Here is a 21,329-nt window from a genome sequence, read left to right as displayed (position 1 = left end):
CTGGAAAACTTCATGGGCAGAGGCTCCTGGTGGACTACAGTCCATGGGGTCGCAAAGAGTTGGACACAACTAAGCGACTGACATACAACAGACGTCTTAAAAAAGTTGCTGTGTACAAAGCACTATTCTTGGTGGAGAAGGAGGATTCAGATGTGGTCCTTGTCTTCAAAAGAACTTACTGTCTCATGTGGGAAATGGTCTCACATGCTAATAAAGGGAGCTCAAGGAAGCCTTGCTGGATGGGGCTGGGTGTGGCCTCTATGTATGGAAGCGCCTCTCCCCCTCAGGGTCCTGGTTTGAAACTTGAGCTGAGCTGGAGTGACCTCACCAGAGGCTGCGGTGTTAAGCTACCTGGCCCTGCCACCAGAGACGTGCAGTGGAGGGAGCCCGCCTTTGTTCATCACTGTGGACACTTCTAAACACACGCGTAGAAAGACTAATAACAGTGACGCCCCATACAGTCAGCCCTTAGGTTCAGTGATTGTCAAGACTTTGCTAAATTTGTTTCATCTATTCCATTTTATTTTTTCTTGCTATTGTGTTTTAAAGCAAATTTGAAACATCTGTCTTCTGAGTCCTGTCTGCTTCAATATGCATCTCCAAAAGCCTGGCCATTTTCTTGTCATCACAGTGCCAACACGAGTCTGACAAGTCAGTAGCTCTGTGGTGTTGCTTCACAGAGGATGTGATTCACACGCCTTTTGTAAGATGTCACTGTGTTATGCCATTTTTGGTGTCTTCAAGATCTTTGACTTGGTCCCGGTGAATCATTACCATGGATCATTTTGCATGGTAGGTTTTTTCTGGAGTTTTTCTCTAATAAAAGAATCTGAGGGGAATTCCATGGCAGTCCAGTTTTAGGACTCCGAGCTCTCACTGCCTGAGGGCCCAAAAGTTTGATCCCTGGTCGGGGACCTAAGATTTCGTATTTCACAAATTGCACGCAGTGGCCAGAAAAGAAAAGAATCTGGTTGTGTTCAAGATGCTGCTGCTGCTGAATACTTTACTCTCAGGCAGATTATCTACTGAGACCAGTTTAATTACACTTGCAGCGGCAGTGTAGAATACTTTCCAGTTTGAATTTAGATTTAAAATTCAGAGGGAGCCATCTCTATAACACACATTGTGTGATAGCATGTTAGACTGCTGTCACAGTCTGGTGTGATCATTCAGAGAACATATAGTCAGGAAGTATGATGGTGTTTGATACTCAGAGCCCAGAAGTAGCTGACCAGGGTTGAGTTCTTATAGTTCTTACCATGCGTTTACTCTTCTTACTGTTCCCAACTTCAACTATTTAACCAAAAAAATGGAATTAATTTTCACTCCTGAAGTTACCAGTGGTACAGCCTTCTCTCTCTAGTTTGTGTGCACACATAGACGCATATCCCCAGACAATTCTGGGAACTAGGAGAAGAGGAGTGGGCAGACTGGGAGTCATGGAAATGCTTTCTTCTTCCTTCAGAGTTGGAGTGGATCCTTTCACTTCCTGGGAGTTTGGACACAAATTCTTGTTTATCATCCGAGCCTGTGGATTTGTACTGTAATATGATTTCTAATAGTAAATAAATATAATTAAATAAAAATACTCATTTTCACTAAATACTGGTATTGCAGCAAATATTCACTGACTAAAATAAAACTCTTATTGTCCCAGGTTCCTCTCTGTGTGTTCCCTGTCGTGGTTAGTGGCACCATTATCCTCCCACACAAGAAATTCCAGGACTGTTCGCTTGACTCCTTCTGTCAGCTGGTCATCTTTGCAGTGACTCTGGTCACATATTGAGTTTCCAGCCCTAGTTCCATCTTTATTATCCATCTGACTCATGATTACTTTTCTTGTTCCAGAGTCCCTTCCTACTTCTGTTTCCTGTCTCCTTTCTCTTCTGCCTGTTGCTTTTCCTGATAGTCCATCAGCTCATTACTACAGGTTGCCATTCTCAAAGAGAAACCTCATCACACCATTCCGTTGTGCGTAAGTCTCTAGTAGCTCCTAATTGTGTACAGACTGAGTCAACCATCCTTGTGTGGCGTTTGAAGTGCAGGGTGCCTCAACTGGGCTAGACCACATGACGGTGCTTGTGTACCCTATGTGTCTGTTCTTCTCTGCCCTGCTCAGCTGGCCTGTTATCTGGGATGCTGACAGGGATAGAGGAGATTCTAGCCCCTGTGCTTTCATTTATTATGCAGAATAAATAACAGATGTGTGGAACTAGTTATAAGGAAATTTTACTTGTTTCTCTTAGTTTTATCAAATCAGTATAAGAGTATAGGTCAAAAATATTCTTGGATGCAGTTTCTAAGGTATAGCACTCCAAGGATTTAGAATCTCAAGTTTTTTGTTTTTGGGTTTTTTTTCCTTGGTGCTTTTTTGGTATTGTTTTGTTGTTGTTTGTTGTTTTGGCTGGTCCATGTGGCTTTTAAGTTTTATCAGTGCTGCTAATCACCTTTTTCCAACATTCCCCCCACCCCCCCCCACCCCCCTTAAATCTTCAAATTCTGTGTTTACCTTTGTTATTACTGTGCTTGTGGCAGGGAGGAGGAGGAAGATGTGAAAATAAAGGAAGTAGATTTCAGTCTGGGGCAGGGAGAGAAACACCCTGATAGAAGAGGTTATCAGACACCAGCTGTTGGTGGTTTGTTAAGGAGGAACTACCACACACAGAGAGTGAGAACTTTACATTTCGAAATTAGGTTCTTTGTTGTATTAACATCTTAAACAATTTTTGTCAAAATGTAGAACTAACAAAGGATGAGAATCTTTCACTTGCCTTAGTAACTGTAATTTGTTGTTTTAATGAAGCATTTTGAGTTTTACCTGTTTCTATCAGTAAAAAAAAAAATTGTACATAGATTAACAGAAAGTTATCATTCAAATGTGAATTTCATATGTCTTTATTTTTAGACAAAAGAAGTTAGAAAAAGTGATGGAAGAAGAAGGCCTCAAGGATGAAGAGGTAATTAATATTGGAAGAATTTTCCTTGAAACCAAGCCTGACAGATCATGTCTTGTGTAGCAAGTTATTAGCATTGGTGCATGGAGGAAGGGTTTTGACTTGTAACAGGAAATTATGAGGGCGGGTGTGCTTCTGGATTTAGGTACTCATGCAGAGGGAGAAGTTGATCATTAAATACCAGGAAAGGATGGCTTCTAGGCTCTGTAGTAGTAAATTAATTAGCTTTAGAATTCCAAGAAAAGGAAGACATGAAATAAAATTTTAAAAAGCAAATCAGCATTTTTAATTCACTGAAAACGCTCCATAGAAGTGGAACAAATTTCTGAAATTTTTGTCAAGGTGAAATACCTCTCGAATCAGCCTTTTCCCCCCAATGCCCACAGATGTGGCAGAAAATATAATTAATAAGAAACTATGGAAAGAACTGAAATGGCTGTGGAGGTGTTCTCAAAAGGAGGAATGAATCATAGAACCCAGAAAAATGGTGAAAAAAACCCAAGACTTGTAAGAACAATAGGAAGTTAATGCATAGAATGAACCATAATGTGTAAAAATTCCAGAGAGAAATTTAAAAACCATACTTGTATATAAGAAAAAAATAAAAACCATACTTGTATATAAAAAAAGTTAAAGGGAAATGTTGATTGTTTATCCTTCCACTTTAGGAACATTAGAGTAGTGGGCTGTGAAGCAGGTTCATCCTCTGTTCAGGGTGGTTATTGTGTCTGAGAACGGGGAGGCAGGGCTGACCTCCTTAGGGTCCTTCTGCGGTGCTTTCCTGTGTGAACAGATGGTGTTTAGTCTGGCGGGGCCCTGCTTTCTGGGTGGGCTAAACCACAAATAAGACTTGTTGCAGAGTCCCTTCCCACCTCTCTCCCTCTCTGTTTAAACATTAGAAACGACTCCGGAGATCAGCGCATGCTCGGAAGGAAACAGAGTTTCTTCGCTTGAAGAGAACAAGACTTGGACTGGAAGATTTTGAGTCCTTAAAAGTAATAGGCAGAGGAGCCTTTGGTGAGGTAAAAACACCACAGCTACTTATCAAATACAGGAATGCCACAGCACATCGAAGCTTCTAACGTAACGTGAGCTTGTGCTGGCTGATAGAACTGTAGCAGGGCGTGGGTGGGCCCTGTTTTGAGCCCCACGTCTAACCTGCTCTCTGTCCTCTTTTTCTTGCCCTCTCACTGTCCCAGGGATCTGGTTGTTCTTCTCTGTTTTGCTAGAGATGATGTTGATGCTTTAAATATTCATCTAGAGGGAGAGTTGATAGGTAGAAATAAATCAATATTTATTACTTAGTGAGTGCTTCTTTCCTAGAATCATGACTAATATTTTATACATGATGTGGTTAAACCTGAGGGGATAGATAATGTTCCAGTGTCACACATCCATTGGGCAATGGTACCAAAGCAGGGCCTAGGTCTTCCTGATCTCAAAGCTGTTGCTTTTCCCATTACACTGCCTTTCCAAGAGCAAACTTCCAGCATATTTCCACCCTTTATTTCTTCCTGCCGGATTGGTACAGCTCTGAAAAGAGGCCCTGGGAAACAATTTATAGAAATAAGTTAATGTGGGTGGTGGTAGAGAATGAAAGTATTTGCAGCTTTGTCCCAGCTGGTTGTTCAAGTGCGTCCTGCTTGATCACAAGAGCAGTCTGCTGGGAAGGGTTTGAATGAGCCTGTGCAAGATCCTCCCCATTTGTGGAAAACACCCGAAGTGGACGACCTACTGATGCAATAGTTTCACTATCATTGTAAATACAAAAGGAGCAGCACATTATAAAAAACCAGCACCTAGGGGAAATGTGAGTACATATTCAAAGGCACAGGTGAAAGATTAAATTGATCCCTCAGTGTTCAGAATCCCTGTTGGCCTCTTGAGAGAGGAAAAGGTACAGGACCACATCTAAAAGAGCTTTATGTTCACTGAGGGGGGGACATGGGGACGAGGAAAATAAGAATGTTTCAGAGAGAAGAAAGCATACTTGTCTTGGGGGAGGAGGAGGGGATGTGCAGGGACTTGCCGAGTAGTTGTGTTTGGGTTGCAGACCATTTCTTTTTTTTTTTTATTAGTTGGAGGCTAATTACTTCACAACATTTCAGTGGGTTTTGTCATACATTGATATGAATCAGCCATAGATGTATACGTATTCCCCATCCCGATCCCCCCTCCCACCTCCCAGACCATTTCTTTTCATCACAAATTATCTGTTCTCTTTCTCTCAAAAAAAAAAAAAAAAAAAAAGGAAAGTAAAAAAGAGAAAGGAGAGCTGCAGAAAACTCTATTTCCCTAAGTATACATTTTAGTTCTTCCCCCACTTCCAGGCATTTTTTTCCTGTGCCTTAGCTTTTGCTATTGTTTTAGACATTGTCGTAAACATTTCCTTATATTTTTTTGAGCTGACTGGATGACATGTGTCATGGGTTTGATGAGTCCAAAGTGAGGATTTTGAATTAGCTTGATCTGTTCAACTTGGGAGCCAGAGCTGTTCAGAGGTGGAGATATCTGAGGATGTTTCGGCACTGACCTCACTGTGTATAATATATCCATTTTGAAACACTGAAAAGCATTTTCTTCTGCTTTGTTATTGCTTATATAAAAATTGCAGTACTTTTTCAGTTTAAATATGATTTCCTGTTACACATGAAACCATTAGTTTGGCATCATGAACTCTTGGCGTTTCTCTTACAATATTTAGGTGCGGCTTGTTCAGAAGAAAGATACGGGCCATGTGTATGCAATGAAAATACTTCGTAAAGCAGATATGCTTGAAAAAGAGCAGGTAAAGCACAATTGTAGCAGTGATTTTAGTCATCTTAATGAATTTTTGTCTTCTAAAACTGTTCTTATTGCTTAATTGAAGTGTATATTCCTCTTTTAGTTTTCTTTAGCCCTGTCATATAATATTACTTTGCTTTCTCGCACCCCCCCCCGACCCTATAGAAGCAGTTATATATATTTTAGGTACAAATAATACCTAAGACATTATGTGCAGTCTTTTTAAAGTTGAAAATCTACTAGAGAAACGTCTGATATTTGTGTTTTGCAGTTGATCACAAGCTGTCCTTGTCATTAGGAGCTGTTTTTTGAGGTTGTACTTACTATAGTAGCATGTTCCTTACAGAATGTTGAGGAAAGTTGTGTATTATACCTTGGAACTGAGACTTAGGAATTAGACTTTGGAGTTTGATCTAAAATAGGTCTTAATATGCTTCATTCTGTAAATTCACGCAAACCCAGTTTGGATCTTCTGAGTGGCTTGTCACTATGTGAGAGAGGCCATTCTTGTTTGGGAATGAATTTGAAAAAATATAATGAAGGTGGCACAGCAGTGCAGACTCTCATTTAATGATTAAGAATATTTTCTAAAACTTCAAATCTACTTTGCAAATAGATTTATAAGCTGCATTTAGTACTTTATGCAGAATAAGTAAGATTTTAAATATTAGTATATATTAAAAGTGAGAATGCAGATTTTCTATAAATCTGGTTTAATTAGCAAAACAGATTGCAGTGGGCGATGCCTGCAAATATCCTATAAAATACCAGTTATTACAGGAGGGCAGAGAGATGCCCCCTGGAAAGGAGAGCTCCAGATACAAAACCTCAGAGCCAGGATGGAGGCTGGCCCCATACCCAGTCCTTCCAGCCGCCTGAGAGGAGCTATAATCACTGAGGCTTTTCTGCCCTTCATCTAAGTGCTAGCTCAAAATTTGGGATTTTAATTTTCTCTTTAAAGCTTTCTCTTTAAAGCTTTAGACTCCCAGGAATTTTGGTCAGAAGTAGCATATACCCTGGCAGTAGATCTTCAGACATTATATGTTAACACCAACCTTATTCAAAATGCACACCAGCACTATTAATGTATCTAAAAATCAGTGCGATATGGGTATTGACACTGAAGGAGCTTCAGTTAATCTTGGAAAGGAGAATGTGAAGCTGTACTGATTAGTCCATAGTTTGTATGTCCATAGTTTGTATGTCACAAGTAAATTTTATTTTTACAAGATATATTTCCTGTAGTTTTAACTAAGACTCACAATATTTCTTTATCAAATGAATAGTAGAGTAAAATTGTAAAAAGAAGTACATGTCATAACTTCCGCTTATTAATCCTTCATAGAGGTAACAGGTGGTGACAGGATGATCCAAACATACTGTTTAAAGACATTCTCTCAAGTACTGTACCTTCTTCAAAATCAGGTTCTAAAGACTTCCTACGTGAAGATAAAGGAAGTGTCTGTTCGAATTAGGATTTTAAATGAATTAACTTAAATCGTTAGCTCCTCTTGCTGATGGACTCAGCTCCCTAGGTTTGATCTCAGCATGGTCCAGTTAAAGTTTCCGGCCACAGGCTTGACCTGGGGCAGCTGTCCTGAGGAAGCAGGTAGCAGCTTTGTGGGGCAAATCCATCACTTCTGAGTGGGGCTGACAAAGTACAGATTCAGAGTCTGACTTCTTGTAGGTATAGGTGCCCTCTCCAGAGGAAAACTTCTTATTTGCTTTTACAAAACTGAGCAGGAATTACAGCTACCCATTTAGAGTTCCGGTTGTTATTCCTCACAAGATGGAAGTTTCTGCTACCTGGAAAATGAATTTTAGAGGATAAGAGACCAGTGTTTAGCTAGTCTCTTCCCATTTCTCTTCCTGTGCAAAAGGACAGCCTCTGGTTGTGATGCCCGTGTAGGGTTAGGATGGGCCCAAAGACCGACTGTTCTCTGCTCTCCTAGTGCCCTGGCTCACAGCTGGCAGATAATCCCCACTCCCCTCAGTGTTTAAGGAGCAGGGGAAAGGGAATCCAGAGCCCACCCCTCCTGTAAAATCGCCTGACTCCTAGACCTTGAGTTCTTGACTTGCTGTCTCAGCCCCGGGAGAGAAGGGCGGGGTGTGGTCACTGTGCCTACAGCTTGCCCTGTGACAAACCGGGAATGTTGCAGTCACAGTCTGCCCTCTAAGGTGAGTGACAGGCAACAGTGGTCATGCCTGTCCTTTACTGTGTGTCCCTGCAGTAGGCAGAGGCCTTCACAGGAGCCAAGGGAAACAGGCGGGTGAAGTCAGCTCCGTGCAGTCTTTGTGTAGTAACTGACTGGGTCAGAGCCAGCAAGTGGCATGAGTGTTTCCTCAGATCTTTACTGGGCTTCATTCTAATTTTATAGCACCATTCCTTATCACCGTTACCTTCTTCCATTTTTCCCACCCTCATGCCATAAGTAGGGATGTAAAAATGTAAAATTTCTAAAACACTGAAGTTACTTAAAAATTTCCTTGAAAACAGTTTTAGTAGAAACTGAAAACTCAATAGGAGTTTTAGGCCCATAGGAGTGAGCATGGAAAGATGAGGCAGGTTAGGTTGTAAGACAGGAGAGAAGGCTTTGGGGTCTGTGTCCAAATGGAATAGAGAGCGCCTGGCTTTGCTGAAGACATTCCATTAAGACAAGCACGCAGAACATCCTATCAAACAAAACAACAACCAGGGGCCGAGTTTGCCAGTAGAAGTGCCAGTTTGTGAACTTGGTATATCTTCACCTCCAAACATTGTAGGAGGTCCCGGGCTGGAGCGCATGTTAAAATAAAAACCTCTACTCAAGGATCAGCCTGAGTCTTAACAAATTTAGATCTGATTCAACCCAGTCTTGCAACTTAACAGCACTTATACAAGAAGAAAAGGGGTGGGACTTGGTGATATGCAGTGGTGTTTTGATTATTATTGTATATTTAAAGTAGATGAAGTCAACTTGATAGTAATATTTTAATAAAGAAATCCTCCCAAACCTTTGGCAACTTGGTCTCCCTAGCTAAATATTTCAGTAAAAATAGAAAACTGGCAGTGTCATAAATGAGTTGACAACTCTTCTTAGCTGTTCTCATGTTTCAGTTCAGTAAGAACTGAGCACCTCCTGTGTGCACAGCCGTGGCCGAGTACTGTGGCATCACAGTATCGGGGATGGTCAAGCAGGGCACCGTCTTGGCAGATGTCACTGAAGACCTGAGGCAGGATTTGCTTAGAGAGTCTCATCTTGGGGACTTACTTTTATTAAAAAAGAATTATTAGATCAAAAAGATATGCAAAAGAATGGTAATTTTAACTAATCAGAGGTTCACTTTATAGTACTATTAAAGTTTCCATTTGCATTAAAACCATTGAATTTTGCCACTTTCAAGTCTTTCATCACTCAAGTTTTCATTACCGAATACCTTCAAGTCAAATGTTGTCAAATTTTGAGTTCGTAGGTTTGCCTAAGCATAAGCTGTATGTTTTGCATCATCACAATTTAATACTCAACAGTATTTAAATTGTTTAAGCAAATATGCAGTCTGATGAAGCAGAGCAAGGCTTGTCATTAATCCAATGCGTGTACCTCCAGGTTGGCCACATTCGTGCGGAGCGCGACATTCTAGTGGAGGCAGACAGTTTGTGGGTTGTGAAAATGTTCTATAGTTTTCAGGATAAGCTAAACCTCTACCTAATCATGGAGTTCCTGCCTGGAGGTAATTACTTGACGATGAAAGGTCATTTTTCCTTTTTGTTTTGTGGTTTCTCTCTTACATGGATTAACCCTCCTTTCTACTTTTAACCGTGCTCACAAAGTTGCTTTCTGTATCTTTTTAGGTCTGTAAAGGAGGTCAGTAATCTGTCTGTGCTGGGTGCCTTTTTACAGCTTTAGGGCCATAAAAATAACCTTCTCATTCATTCTCATGATTTCAGATGGATATTTCTTTTCTTTTTAAATATATAGAAATATACTAGGAGCTTTGCCTGTCTTTCTGTCCCTGGGAATAAGTCTGTTTACCTAAGTGACAAGATTGATTGAAGCTATTACATTCCTTGCTTCAACTTTTTTTTCCCCCCTGTAAATTATAAAGAGTGAATTTCTCATTACATATATTAGTAGTCACAATCTGTTTCTTATTTCTGAAATTTCACGTTTTTGGTAACTTGACTTGTACATCTTGTAAGACAGCTCCAAAGTAAACCCAGAATAGAACATGCATCTGTTCTGGGGAACACAGTCTGTTTCCCAGTGAGCAGATAAACTGTGAGCACACTGGTAGGGAAAAAAAGAAAGCTTTCTCTTTTTATGCTTTTATACCAAAGCTAGTATAATTGTGGCATAATATTTGATCTGGTGACAACTTTTAGTTATATCTAGGGTCATCAGTACTTTTTATTAACAGTTGATGAAGATTTTAGAAAAGAATCTATATGACAGAATGAGGAGAAACTTTTTAACATTTAGGTGTCAGTTAAATAGGAGTGAGAACCAGCTCAGGAACCAGCCAGCCCCCTGACGTGCATCTCCGCAAGCCTTACCTGCACTGTCTTCCGTAGCTTCCTGTGTCCCCTGGACCCTGCCCTTTGCACTCGGTGGGGTTGGCCTGCACAGCCCAGACCCTCTGGCCTGAGCGCTCTGATCATCTGGGCGCGCTTGTACAGGTGAGGCCACTGGCTGCTCTCCTGGGCCACTGTGCTACGGCCACACAGGTACCTCAGAGCCGGCCCCACTGATGTGCCTCCAGATTGAATCTTTGGCGGCCAGGAGTGATTAGGAAATCATGTTTTTCAAGTTTTGGGGCAAAAAAGGGAGCATCTTAATAAGTGGCTTAATTTTTGCCCAAGGGTAAAATACCCACTTTTCTCCTTCCCTCAAAGTTAGAAATAAGCAGCATGACATGCTATTAAAATCCGAGGTTTCTGTCTCTTTTCCGTTTTCTAACATAGATTGCTTTCTATGCGATGTGAACTGAATCTTTCCTGTTTCTTTTACCTTTAAACTGTATTCATATTTGCTTTGCTTTCATCTGACTGTTGAATTGGATCAGAATCTTTTTTTTCACCATTGTATGTTGATGGTACAGTTTAAGAGCAGAAATACTTAAATTTTGACTTTGCAGAAAACTAAGGAAGTTACTGCTTAACTGCTAAAATACTGACATTGTGTTGTAAAAGTTTGGTATACATTTAAGTACCCACAATAAGCACTGGAGAAAAAACCCCACTGATCTTGGGAGGTGTTCACTATGCACGTTTGGGAGGCAATTATTACACATCCTAGTCTGTAGCATTTTCTTTTCATATTTATAACAGCTTTTGTTGACTAACACTTTGCTTCCTAAATCCTACCTTTTTATATATGTTCTAGTGTTCTGTGAATAGACATTGGAAAGCTTGTTTTCAGCCTCCCCAGATGTTTACGTTTTTGTTTGGGCTTCCCTGATAGCTCAGTTGGTAAAGAATCTGCCTGCATTGCAGGAGACCTCTGTTATATTCCGGGGTCGGGAAGATCTGCTGGAGAAGGGATAGGCTACCCACTCCAATATTTTTGGGCTTCCCTTGTAAAGAATCCACCTGCAATGCAGGAGACCTGGGTTCAACCCCTGGGTTGGGAAGATCCCCTGGAGAAGGGAAAGGCTACCCACTCCAGTTTTCTGGCCTAGGGAATTCAATGGATTGTATAGTCCATGGGATCGCAAAGAGTTGGACACGACTGAGTGACTTTCACTTCACTCAGCCTCTCTAATAATGGCAGTACAGCCATTGTTAGAATGTGGAAATGCCTTAGAGAAGTTTGCAGGTATTTGTGCCAAGTGAAAAGTAAAGTAGCTCTTTCCCCAGTCCAAAAAATTGTCTTAAGCAAATTTATTGATTGATTGGTTTATTATTTTAGTATGAGAGACATTTCCTTTCTCTCTCCAAAGTTAAGTGGAAATCACCGCTCAGGGGTCAGCATCAGTTAGCTTAGTGAAAGTGTTTTGCCATCCGTGGCTGTGAATTTTATCTCTTAAATGTTAGAAACTGCTTACCATTTCTGCTCATGTCGGGCATTTCCGCCCATAGTAGGTCATCTCTGGGATATAGCAGAGACCTATTTAGCACCGCCTTATGGTGGCAGGTAGGGAGGACATATCTGAAAACTGGCTGTTACTCATATTGTTTTGTGTGTTTGTGTGTGTGCGTGTATGTACTTTGTATCTTTTTGTTTCCAGGGGACATGATGACCCTGTTGATGAAAAAAGACACGCTGACAGAAGAGGAGACTCAGTTTTATATAGCAGAAACAGTGTTAGCCATAGACTCTATTCACCAACTTGGATTCATCCACAGAGACATCAAACCAGACAACCTTCTCCTGGACAGCAAGGTACTGTGAGGAGTGCAGGCCGACCAGTGTGTCCTTACTGTCTGAGCAACCTCTGCCTTAACACCTGCATGACCTGTAATCACAGTCGGGGAGCTGTGAGCTCCCTAGGGTATTTTCTTCTTCTTTTTTTTTTTTAAAGGTAAGAAAGGCTTATGAATTCCATAATTTGATTAAATTTTCCTCTTAAAGAACATTTTGAAAAATTATTAAGCATAAAATTGATTTAAGTTATTTTGTAATGAAGCCAAAGATAGTCATCTTCTCAGATGATTAACTACACTAACGCATCCCCTGTTGAGAACCCCTCTGTTGAGGATCCCAGCCCAGAACTAGGAAGTACGGTGACAGCAAGAGTAATCTGTACAAAGCTCAGCTTCCAAACCCTGTGCCCTGGGCTTAAAGCAGAGCCCTGCTCAGCCTCTCTGATGGCCTCTTTGTAGTTATCTTTACATATGCTCGTGAACTGAGTTGCCTGATTCTTAAACTCGCGACAAATCAGAGGAGAATCCCTGTGCTGCTGTGTTGTTGATGCTGCTTGACAAGTTCCTCCACCGTCTGGACCTCACTCATCTGTGAAGTGAATATATTGATTGGGAGATGCTCCAAAGTCCCTTCCAGCTTTAAAATTCTAGATTGTTGTGTTCTGGTACATAGAATTGTTGTCTAGATTGAATTCTTCTTTTAAGTAGGAAAGTAAATTTAATTCATAGGGTATTTTCCTTTCTTACTGTCTTTTGATAACAGTCTTTGGAAAAAATCTGAAGTTTTAGTCTACTTTCTTTGAAAACCTTAATCTTTCTGTTTCGAGAGAGTAGGAGATTTGTCCAGTAATTTTTTCTGGTTAATAGTTTTTTTCTTCATTATAAGAATAACATACATACATAATGGAAAATTTGAATAATACAGAGAGCTATAAAGAAGAAAAATGTAATGTCATTGTTCAAATTATTATTATTATTATTATTATTATTTTTTTTTTTAATGTTTATAGCAGCTTTATTCATAATTACCAAAACCTAGGAGCAACAAAGATGTCCCTCAATAGGTGAATGCATAAACAAATTGTGGTATATCTGGTCAATGGAACATTCAGCAATGGAACATTATTCAGCACTAAAAAGAAATTAACTATTAAGCCATTAAAAGACAGTGAGGAACTTTAAATACATATTACTAAGTGAAAAGAGTCCATCTGAAAAGGCTACATACTGTGTGATTCCACTATATGACGCTTTGGATAAGGCAAAACTCCAGAGACAATAAAAAGATCAGTAATTGCCAGGGTTTGGGAATGGTTGGAAAGGATGAATAGGAAGAGCACAGAGAAATTTTATGACAATGACAGTATAGTATAATTGTTGTTCTTGTTTAGTCTCTACGTTGTGGCTGAATTTTGTGACCCCATCAACTGTAGCCCACCAGGGTCCTCTTTCCATGAGATTTCCTAGGCAAGATTACTGGAGTGGGTTGCCATTTCCTTCTCCATATTATTTTTTATTTAAATAAATAAAGTATTTTTGGCCGTGCTGGCTGTTCGTTCCTGTGCTTGGGCTTTCTCTAGTTGTGGCAAGTGGAGTCTGTTCCCCACTTGGGATGTGTGGGCTCCTCATTGTGGAAGCTTCTCTTCTTGCGGAGCACAGGCTCTCTGCGGATGGACTTCAGCAGTTGCAGCACGCAGGCCTGGTAGTTGTGGCACACAGGCTTAGTTGCCCCGTGACATGTGGAATCTTCCCCGACCAGGGATTGAACTCGTGTCCCCTACATTGGTAGGCAGACTCTTAACCAGTGGACCACCAGGGGAGTCCCAGTAACAGCTGTTTTAGTATAATAGCTTCAGTAGCTTTCTCTTTGTGTCAATTTATGTACAGTTAGCATCCTCAAAGTAAATAGCTTGATATTCTGCTTTTAAAATGGTAACGTGTATGAGATTATTTTTCTGTCCTTAAGTTCATGTATCTTTTAATAAAGTAGTAGCTCTACTTTGTGTTGTCCTGGGTTCAGATGCCTTGGTCCTGCACCCAGTGCCTTAGTGCTGGCCTCATTGTAGGCTAAGTCTGTGTTCAAGGCCAGCAAACATACTGAAGGCCAAGAGCTGGGGACTCAGTCTAGCTGAGGAGGACTGGGGACACCTGTTTGGTGCAGACATGCTGTCTACAATATGCCAGCCCAGACTTGTAGAGGAGGGCTCATTTATGTGTTTAGCCGTATTGGTTGTAAAACTGAAAATGTAGACATTTTGAGTTCTTGCTGTATAAATGAGAAGAGCTACAGAGTTCTCTGAAAATCTAGGTTTGAACAGCATTTGCTCCAGACACTGTTTTTTAAGACTGTTCTGGAGTTGTCTAGGTAAAACATGTAGTTAAAACTGTGAAACACTTCCCTGGCTTGTGGAACAGGTTATTTGCAAATCTGAAAGGGAAATAGCAGGTTAGTAGGCTCAAAGCCATCTTTGGTAGTTTACCTTTTATGCTTAAGCCTGCATGTGTGTATGCACACAGAGCCAAACCTAATGAGATTAAAAAAAAAAAACAACAGCACAGAAAGCTGCTCTTAAGCACAGCTTCTGTAGCCTTGTACCCTGGGATGTTTATATGTTAGGGACCAAAGACCACAGATGGGGAAGTCACTAGGGCTCAGTCCTTGGCCACATCACTTCTGACTGTGTGACCTTGAGCACTATAGAGTTGCTCCCAGCAGCAAGAGTTGCTCCCCTAGTTTTGGTTTTACCTCCTTATCTACCTAAAATTTTGGTAGGTGAACATTTGGTCCTGACTATGGCCATTTGGTTCGTGACAAAAGTTCCTTGAAATTTGGTTCAATCCAAAACATCCATTTTAGACAGAACTAAATACCAAGGACCTTTTGGTGTGGATCAAATGTCCTGCAATGGAAAATCTCACCACCCCTAGAACACCCTCTTCTACCTTAGAGAATCAGGGAAGGAGCCTTACAAGCCTTAATTCTCACCATTTGTGCCAGGAAGATAACATGATTCTCATTTTCCAGATAAGATCAGGGGTTGGAGAGGGGTTAAATAATCCTGGTCTGGAGAGAAAGAGCTTTGACTTCTGGCTTCTTGCTGCCATTTCACCAGCAAGTCGTTTAATGACTCTGAGTCTATGAAAGGTGGCTTAAGAATTACAAATGAGAAAACACATTTAAAGGCATGGTGCCTGGCTCATAGGAGGTGTGAGTTTTCTTTGAAGAGAATGGTGAAGTCAGAGACTTGTGATTGGAATACAGTATGGCAACACTTATCAAGAACTGTACAATGAAGTTGATTCTCTTTGTCTTTGGAATAGTTTACTCCTTGGAATTTATCCCAGTGAAATAATTCAAGTGGAGAAAAAGCTATGTGAATAAAGACTTGCTCAAACAGCCTTTTGTAAAGTCTCTTTTGTAAAGACCATCCTCTGTATCATGCCTGACTAGGGTTGGGAACACGGGCCCTCTCTGGCACGGGGATGCTTATTGTAATCCACATGACTTGAGATTGGATTAAATAGCATTGGGGGGATAGGTAGACAATGATGTACCGAGTCATTTGAATATTATATAGACGTTAAAAAAATCTTTGAAGAAACACAGAATATTGATTGAGGTAGTTTAAGAGGTAAAATTAGATGCTGTGGATACACCCAAAACATATAATATTTGTATAATAGGATTTGGAGTGATCTTTAATTTGTTTGCTGGTATATATTTCTCCTCATAATAAAAGCAGCAGCAGTATCCTTTGGTTGTGGAGCCATAATGGGTAATGCACAGAGCTGGAGAGGATAATGTTCTCTTCCACATCGTGAATGCTCATCTGTTCTTGCCCTTGTTTCCTCTCCATAGGGCCACGTGAAGCTTTCTGACTTTGGCCTTTGCACAGGACTGAAAAAAGCACATAGGACAGAATTTTATAGGAATCTGAACCACAGCCTCCCCAGTGATTTCAGTAAGTGTTAACAGTGATGGTAGCCTTTTTATCCCTGGAAGAGCTATTCCCCCTGGTAACCAGAATATGCAGCATGGAATAGGAGATTATCACAGTTCAAGTCTTTCGAGAATAAAAATACCTTCCCAGGTTTGCCTGTGATTTGTACTATGTGGTGAGAGAAGATGAAGGCCACCAAATGTTTTAAGGCAGATGTCCCAACAAGCATTCTTTGGAGCTCTCCTGAGAAAGTTACAAGGGATGAACAAGGAGCAGGCAAACAAAAGTAGTAGAGGAAAAAATCCTGGGAACAACTCCAGGTTAGATTTTTTTTTTTTTTTTTCCAGGTTAGATTTAACATTGGTGCTGTCATGGCAGAAAGAAGCTTGCGAGTTACTTTCACTCTGTCAGACTGTTGAAAAGTGAAAGTGAGAGGGTTAGTCGCTCAGTCGTGTCCAACTCTCTGTGACCCCATGGACTGTAGCCTACCAGGCTCCTCTGTTCATGGACTTCTCCAGACAAGAATACTGGAGTAGGTTGCCATTCCTTTCTTCAGGGGATCTTCCCAATCCAGAGATCGAACCCAGGTCTCCTGCATTGCAGGCAGATTCTTTACCATCTGAGCCACCAGGGAAGCCCCAAACCATTGAAACTATGTAGTAAAATTACATTTCATCCTTGGGAAGCTATGTCTATAGTATATAATATATACTATACAGAAGTCTCTGATTATGTAGAGTTACTACTCTTGGGGGAAATTTGATAGTAATTTGAAAAGTTGTGCGTGTTTTAGGTCCACTTTGGGACCTTCGCCTCTCTCTGATGAGATTGGATTCCCTGTGATTCTGATTCAATTCCCTGTAATTCTGTTTCAGGCCTGTCCTCCTCTCTGGTCATATTATCTCCAGGGAAGTGCGGCTTACAACTCTCTGTGTGATACTTTGAATTAATGCTTTAGCGCCTCTGACTGGGGCTTACGGATTTGGTGGAAAATGTATCACGTAGAGTTCTTGGTGTGTGGGGAGAAAACCGAGACTTGAAGGTGTCCTGTGGCTTGAACCAGAGCCTAAAAAAGTAGTAAACATTCCTGAACTTTGCTTATTAGAACTTCTTTTCTCTGCTTTTAGCTTTTCAGAACATGAATTCCAAAAGGAAAGCAGAAACCTGGAAAAGAAATAGACGTCAGCTAGTAAGTAATACCTGTGGCTTCTTAAATGCTACAAACCAACTATGAATCAGTTTAGAAATATGCACATAAATTTGCATTTGATAAATGTTTGCAGCTTACCTATTCCTTGTTTTAAATTACCTTAAGAGAAGCCTGTCATATTGGTAGCACCAAAAGTGGTATTTTGAAGGATCGCAGGTATAAAATGAGGTGGTTTTGGTTGTGACATTTTCAGTGGATGACCTCATTCTGACCTTTTACATTGGTGACAACTGCTTTCCTTCCTCTTCTACGTTTTCCCTCTATTTATGGTGGTAAAGGGTTATATTGGAGGTGGAGTTCTCTCAAACTGAAACTAAGTACAAATACCTACCCAGAACTTCAAGGCTGTGGTTCTCAAACTTGTGATTGACTTAGTCAATTCACCTGCCCCACCCTTTCCTATGTTATGGCAGAAAAAAGAACTTGGTGATTAAAAATTGGAGAGAAATTTAAGGGAAATGCTTGCTTTAATAATTCATGTATATACACATAAAATTATGCCCCATAAGCTTAAAAATAAGTAACATTATTGCATTTACCTCAGTAGCATGGTGGAACTTATTTAAATAGTGCAAATTTACCAGTGAAATGTTCTGTCTAGGCAAACTTCTATTCTGATTCATTGGTTCATAAATTGCAATGCACATATCCCAGTGTCTAGTTATCGGGAAATTATTGACCAGATGTAATAGGAATGTATATCCCTACATTCTAGGCTTTGCAAGAAACCCAATAGCAAATTGAAAATAGTAAAGCTAAACTGGCAGTGGGTCATTAGAAAGCAAGAATGGCAAGGATGGAAAACTATGACTAACTTGGAATGATGATCATGTGTGTGTATTTCTAGAAATGGTGGTATTTCTGCTTGTTGGTGTACACAGTTGTAACTTGGCAGGTTGGCCAAATACTGTGTTTTGGCCAGAGTCCTTAGTAAAATACTGAATTAGGGCTCTCTATGGTATTTCTAATAATTCATTTAATAGGTTGCTAGTAAGTACCTGTTAGCCATATGTGAAAGTTGGAAGCCTTAGGATTAAGAAAGAATCAAAGAAAGGCTTGCATTTTTTTGATTCATTTGAGGCGCATTCAAGACCATGTTTTGAATATTATGATTTTTATGTTAAACCTGGGCCCTGGGAAAGGCATTAACCTAAACCAAACACTTTTGGAAATGTAATAAATGAAATTAATCTTTGATATCTTTTCTAACATTAATTTCAGGATACTAAAGTTTGGTATGCCTAATCACATCATAGCCTTCTTAGGAACTCTGATACTCTTTAAATGTTTAAATTTTTTAGGTGGTTGAACACCATTTACATAGGTTGTGAAGGATTAGGGAACATTGGGAACAAATCTTCTCAGATGCTTCTGTTGTCTGTCACAGAGCGGTAGATCTTAGCCTTGGCTGCTCACCAGAATCACCTGGGAAACTTCAGAACATACTGATGTCTGGGTCCCACCCCAGGAGATTGTGATGCAGCTGGTTTGGGGTATATAGTCTGGGTACCTGGTTTTTTAAAGGGGCTCTGGGTGATTCTGCTGTGCAGTCAAAGTTGAGACCGTCTACCTAAGAAACTGTTTCTTAGACAGTAGCTCCTGCAATCCTGGGAGACTGATACTTATCTGTGTTTTGGAAGGTAACAAAAGGTAAGGAATCTTCTATGATTAAAAAAAAATTTTTTTTAAGCAAACTAAGATTTAATCTTTGGCCACTTTTATTTTGGGGGTAATTAATCTTAAATACCTTAAATTATCCTCATACTCTGAGAAGCTTTATGCCCTTTGACATACACCAGGAGAGTCATGTCAAACTTACTAGGAATGCCTTATAGGTTTATAAGGAAGGAGGTTCCACAAGTTCTACATTTGGAGTTAAATGTCCTTTAATAGTTACTATTCTTTAATTTGAATAAACTTAGGTTCTCATGCTCTGGTTAAGGTTCTTGCCTTTTTATCTACAGTGGAAGTGGTCATCCTCATATTACCTCCTTTGATAACTTGAAAATAAAGCTACCTTTAGTCTTCACAAGGTCATTTAACCCTGTGCTTCTGACCTTTTGTAAGTGATCCCATTCTGCTAGTAGAAGGTTAATATAAGTTAATGCTTAGTATAAATTTATTGCTCTAGGGTAAGCCTAACATATGTAATTGTTCACCCAGCCTGTTGCTCTTCAGTCTGTTGGAAATCACAGGAAACAAGTGGAGGCTGCACCTTCATTTCTGGCCGCTGAAATTCCACTCTGATGTTTGTAGTGCCAGCACGGTCCTGGGCGACTGTTAGGCCAGTAACCGGTTAGCACATGGGTGTGAGTGAAAGTCGCTCAGTCGTGTCCAACTCTTTGCGATCCCATGGACCATATAGTCCATGGAATTCTCCAGGCCAGATTACTGGAGTGGGTAGCCTTTCCCTTCTCCAGGGGCTCTTCCCAACCCAGGGATCAAACCCAGGTCTCCCATATTGCAGGCTTATTCTTTACCAACTGAGCCACAAGATATGAGTCAACCTTAATTTATTTATTAAACAGAGGTAAAAGTTGAAGTACATCTATGCGTCTAACCTTTGTCAATTAATTTTTTTAAGTGTAAAATTTACAGAAGTGATTAAGAAAGAAATTAAATTGCTATTTCCCCTAAAATCCTAAATGAAATAGTAAGTTGGAACACATCTGAAATTACTCTTAACAATGAACAAGACTTTTTAGAGCACAGCTGCAACTGACACTGTAAACAACACTCAGACAGCAAGGAGAGAGCACAGATTTGAGGTATTAAGAGCTTGAAGTTGGAGGACACGTCAGCATGGAAAACAGAGGTTGGAAAGGGGGCGGTCCCTGATTGCCTGTACTTAGCAGGTGGGGCAGCAAGCGTGGGCTCCCGAGGAGGGGCTCTGGCTGCCAGGTGAGACTGTTACATCAGTTTGGAACCTGCTGTTGCCTGCATCCTGGAACTCCAGGATTTTTTTTACACCTTAGTATCTTGAAGTTATTTTTTTTGTAGCAAGAGATCTCAGTTTTATAATGGAAATCTTCAGACAAATAGGATTTACTTAACATCCAGCTTTGCTGGAATATATTTAGTCTAAGTTGAAGGGTTTCTATAGTTTCTTAACTTTTATAATTAGAATTAAAATATTAATGCTTCTTGGGGAAAGCCCAATCCATATTTCTAACTTGAAAGATTAAAAAAAGAAGTGGCATTTATGTTATTTAACATGGATATTTGAAAGAAAACAATGTACAGTTATTCATATGGAAAAAATGAATTCCTACCTTACAATATACACAAAAAAATTATAGATGGACAATAAGACTTTACAAATTTTAGAAGAAAACACAGGGCAATATGTGTATGACTTCAGTAAGGAAAAGTTTCTTAAGTAACATCCTGAGAAATATGTTCATGTGCGTACCTACCCTTAGTCAGATGCCCTGGAGAAACTCTTGCACCTCTGAACCAGGAGACATGTATAAGAATGTTTATTGCATTTTCATGATAGCAAAAAACTGGAAATAACCCAGTGTCCATCAGTAGGAAAATGGTTACATTCTGGAATAGAATATTGTTTATAGCAGTGAAAATAATTGAACGACAGCCACATGTGACATTATGGATCAAATTTAAAAATAAACTAGAGGAAAAATCAAGTAGCAAGAAGAAGATTGCATGTAGGATGATACCATTTTTACAAAGGTCAAAACTAAGATCTCATTTTGAGAGACTCGTGGCAAAATTACTTTTTAAAATCAGAGGAATGGAATTCTGTGTCAGTTCAGTGGTTAGGATTCTGAGCTTTCACTGCCAGGCTCAGAGTTTAATCCCTGGTCGGGGAACTAAGATTCCACAAACTGTGAGGCCAAAAAAGGTGGTTGTTGTTTTTTTTGTTTTTTTTTTTAAGTTGAAAAGAATTCCAATGAATCAATGATAAAAGGTGATGCAACTAGAAAAAAAGCTAATAGTCAAAGGATCTAAACAATAGTTCACCAAAAAAAAAGAAAACTGAATGTCTGATTAACAGATGAATATGCACTCAGCCTTACTAGAGATCTTGCAAATGAAAACAGCAAGATCCTATTTCATATTCATCAGATTGGTAA

At 40.0% G+C, this 21,329-nt stretch overlaps 1 protein-coding gene across 2 annotated transcripts in view; it reads left to right on the top strand.

Annotated features, from left to right (window-relative positions):
* Positions 1 to 21,329, top strand: part of STK38 (serine/threonine kinase 38) — a 42,002-nt gene that overhangs the window by 14,358 nt on the left and 6,315 nt on the right. For both annotated transcript variants that reach the window (XM_043907307.1, XM_043907308.1), the window contains exons 3-9: positions 2,906 to 2,957; positions 3,854 to 3,976; positions 5,659 to 5,742; positions 9,326 to 9,449; positions 11,946 to 12,100; positions 15,941 to 16,043; positions 17,150 to 17,211. In XM_043907307.1, the coding sequence (XP_043763242.1) occupies positions 2,906 to 2,957; positions 3,854 to 3,976; positions 5,659 to 5,742; positions 9,326 to 9,449; positions 11,946 to 12,100; positions 15,941 to 16,043; positions 17,150 to 17,211 (703 nt within the window). The remainder of the gene's footprint in view (positions 1 to 2,905; positions 2,958 to 3,853; positions 3,977 to 5,658; positions 5,743 to 9,325; positions 9,450 to 11,945; positions 12,101 to 15,940; positions 16,044 to 17,149; positions 17,212 to 21,329) is intronic.

The sequence above is a fragment of the Cervus elaphus genome, chromosome 7, assembly GCF_910594005.1.
Source record: "Cervus elaphus chromosome 7, mCerEla1.1, whole genome shotgun sequence".
In the NCBI taxonomy this organism is placed as follows: Eukaryota; Metazoa; Chordata; class Mammalia; order Artiodactyla; family Cervidae; genus Cervus; species Cervus elaphus.
This window is presented reverse-complemented; position numbering and strand designations above follow the sequence as displayed.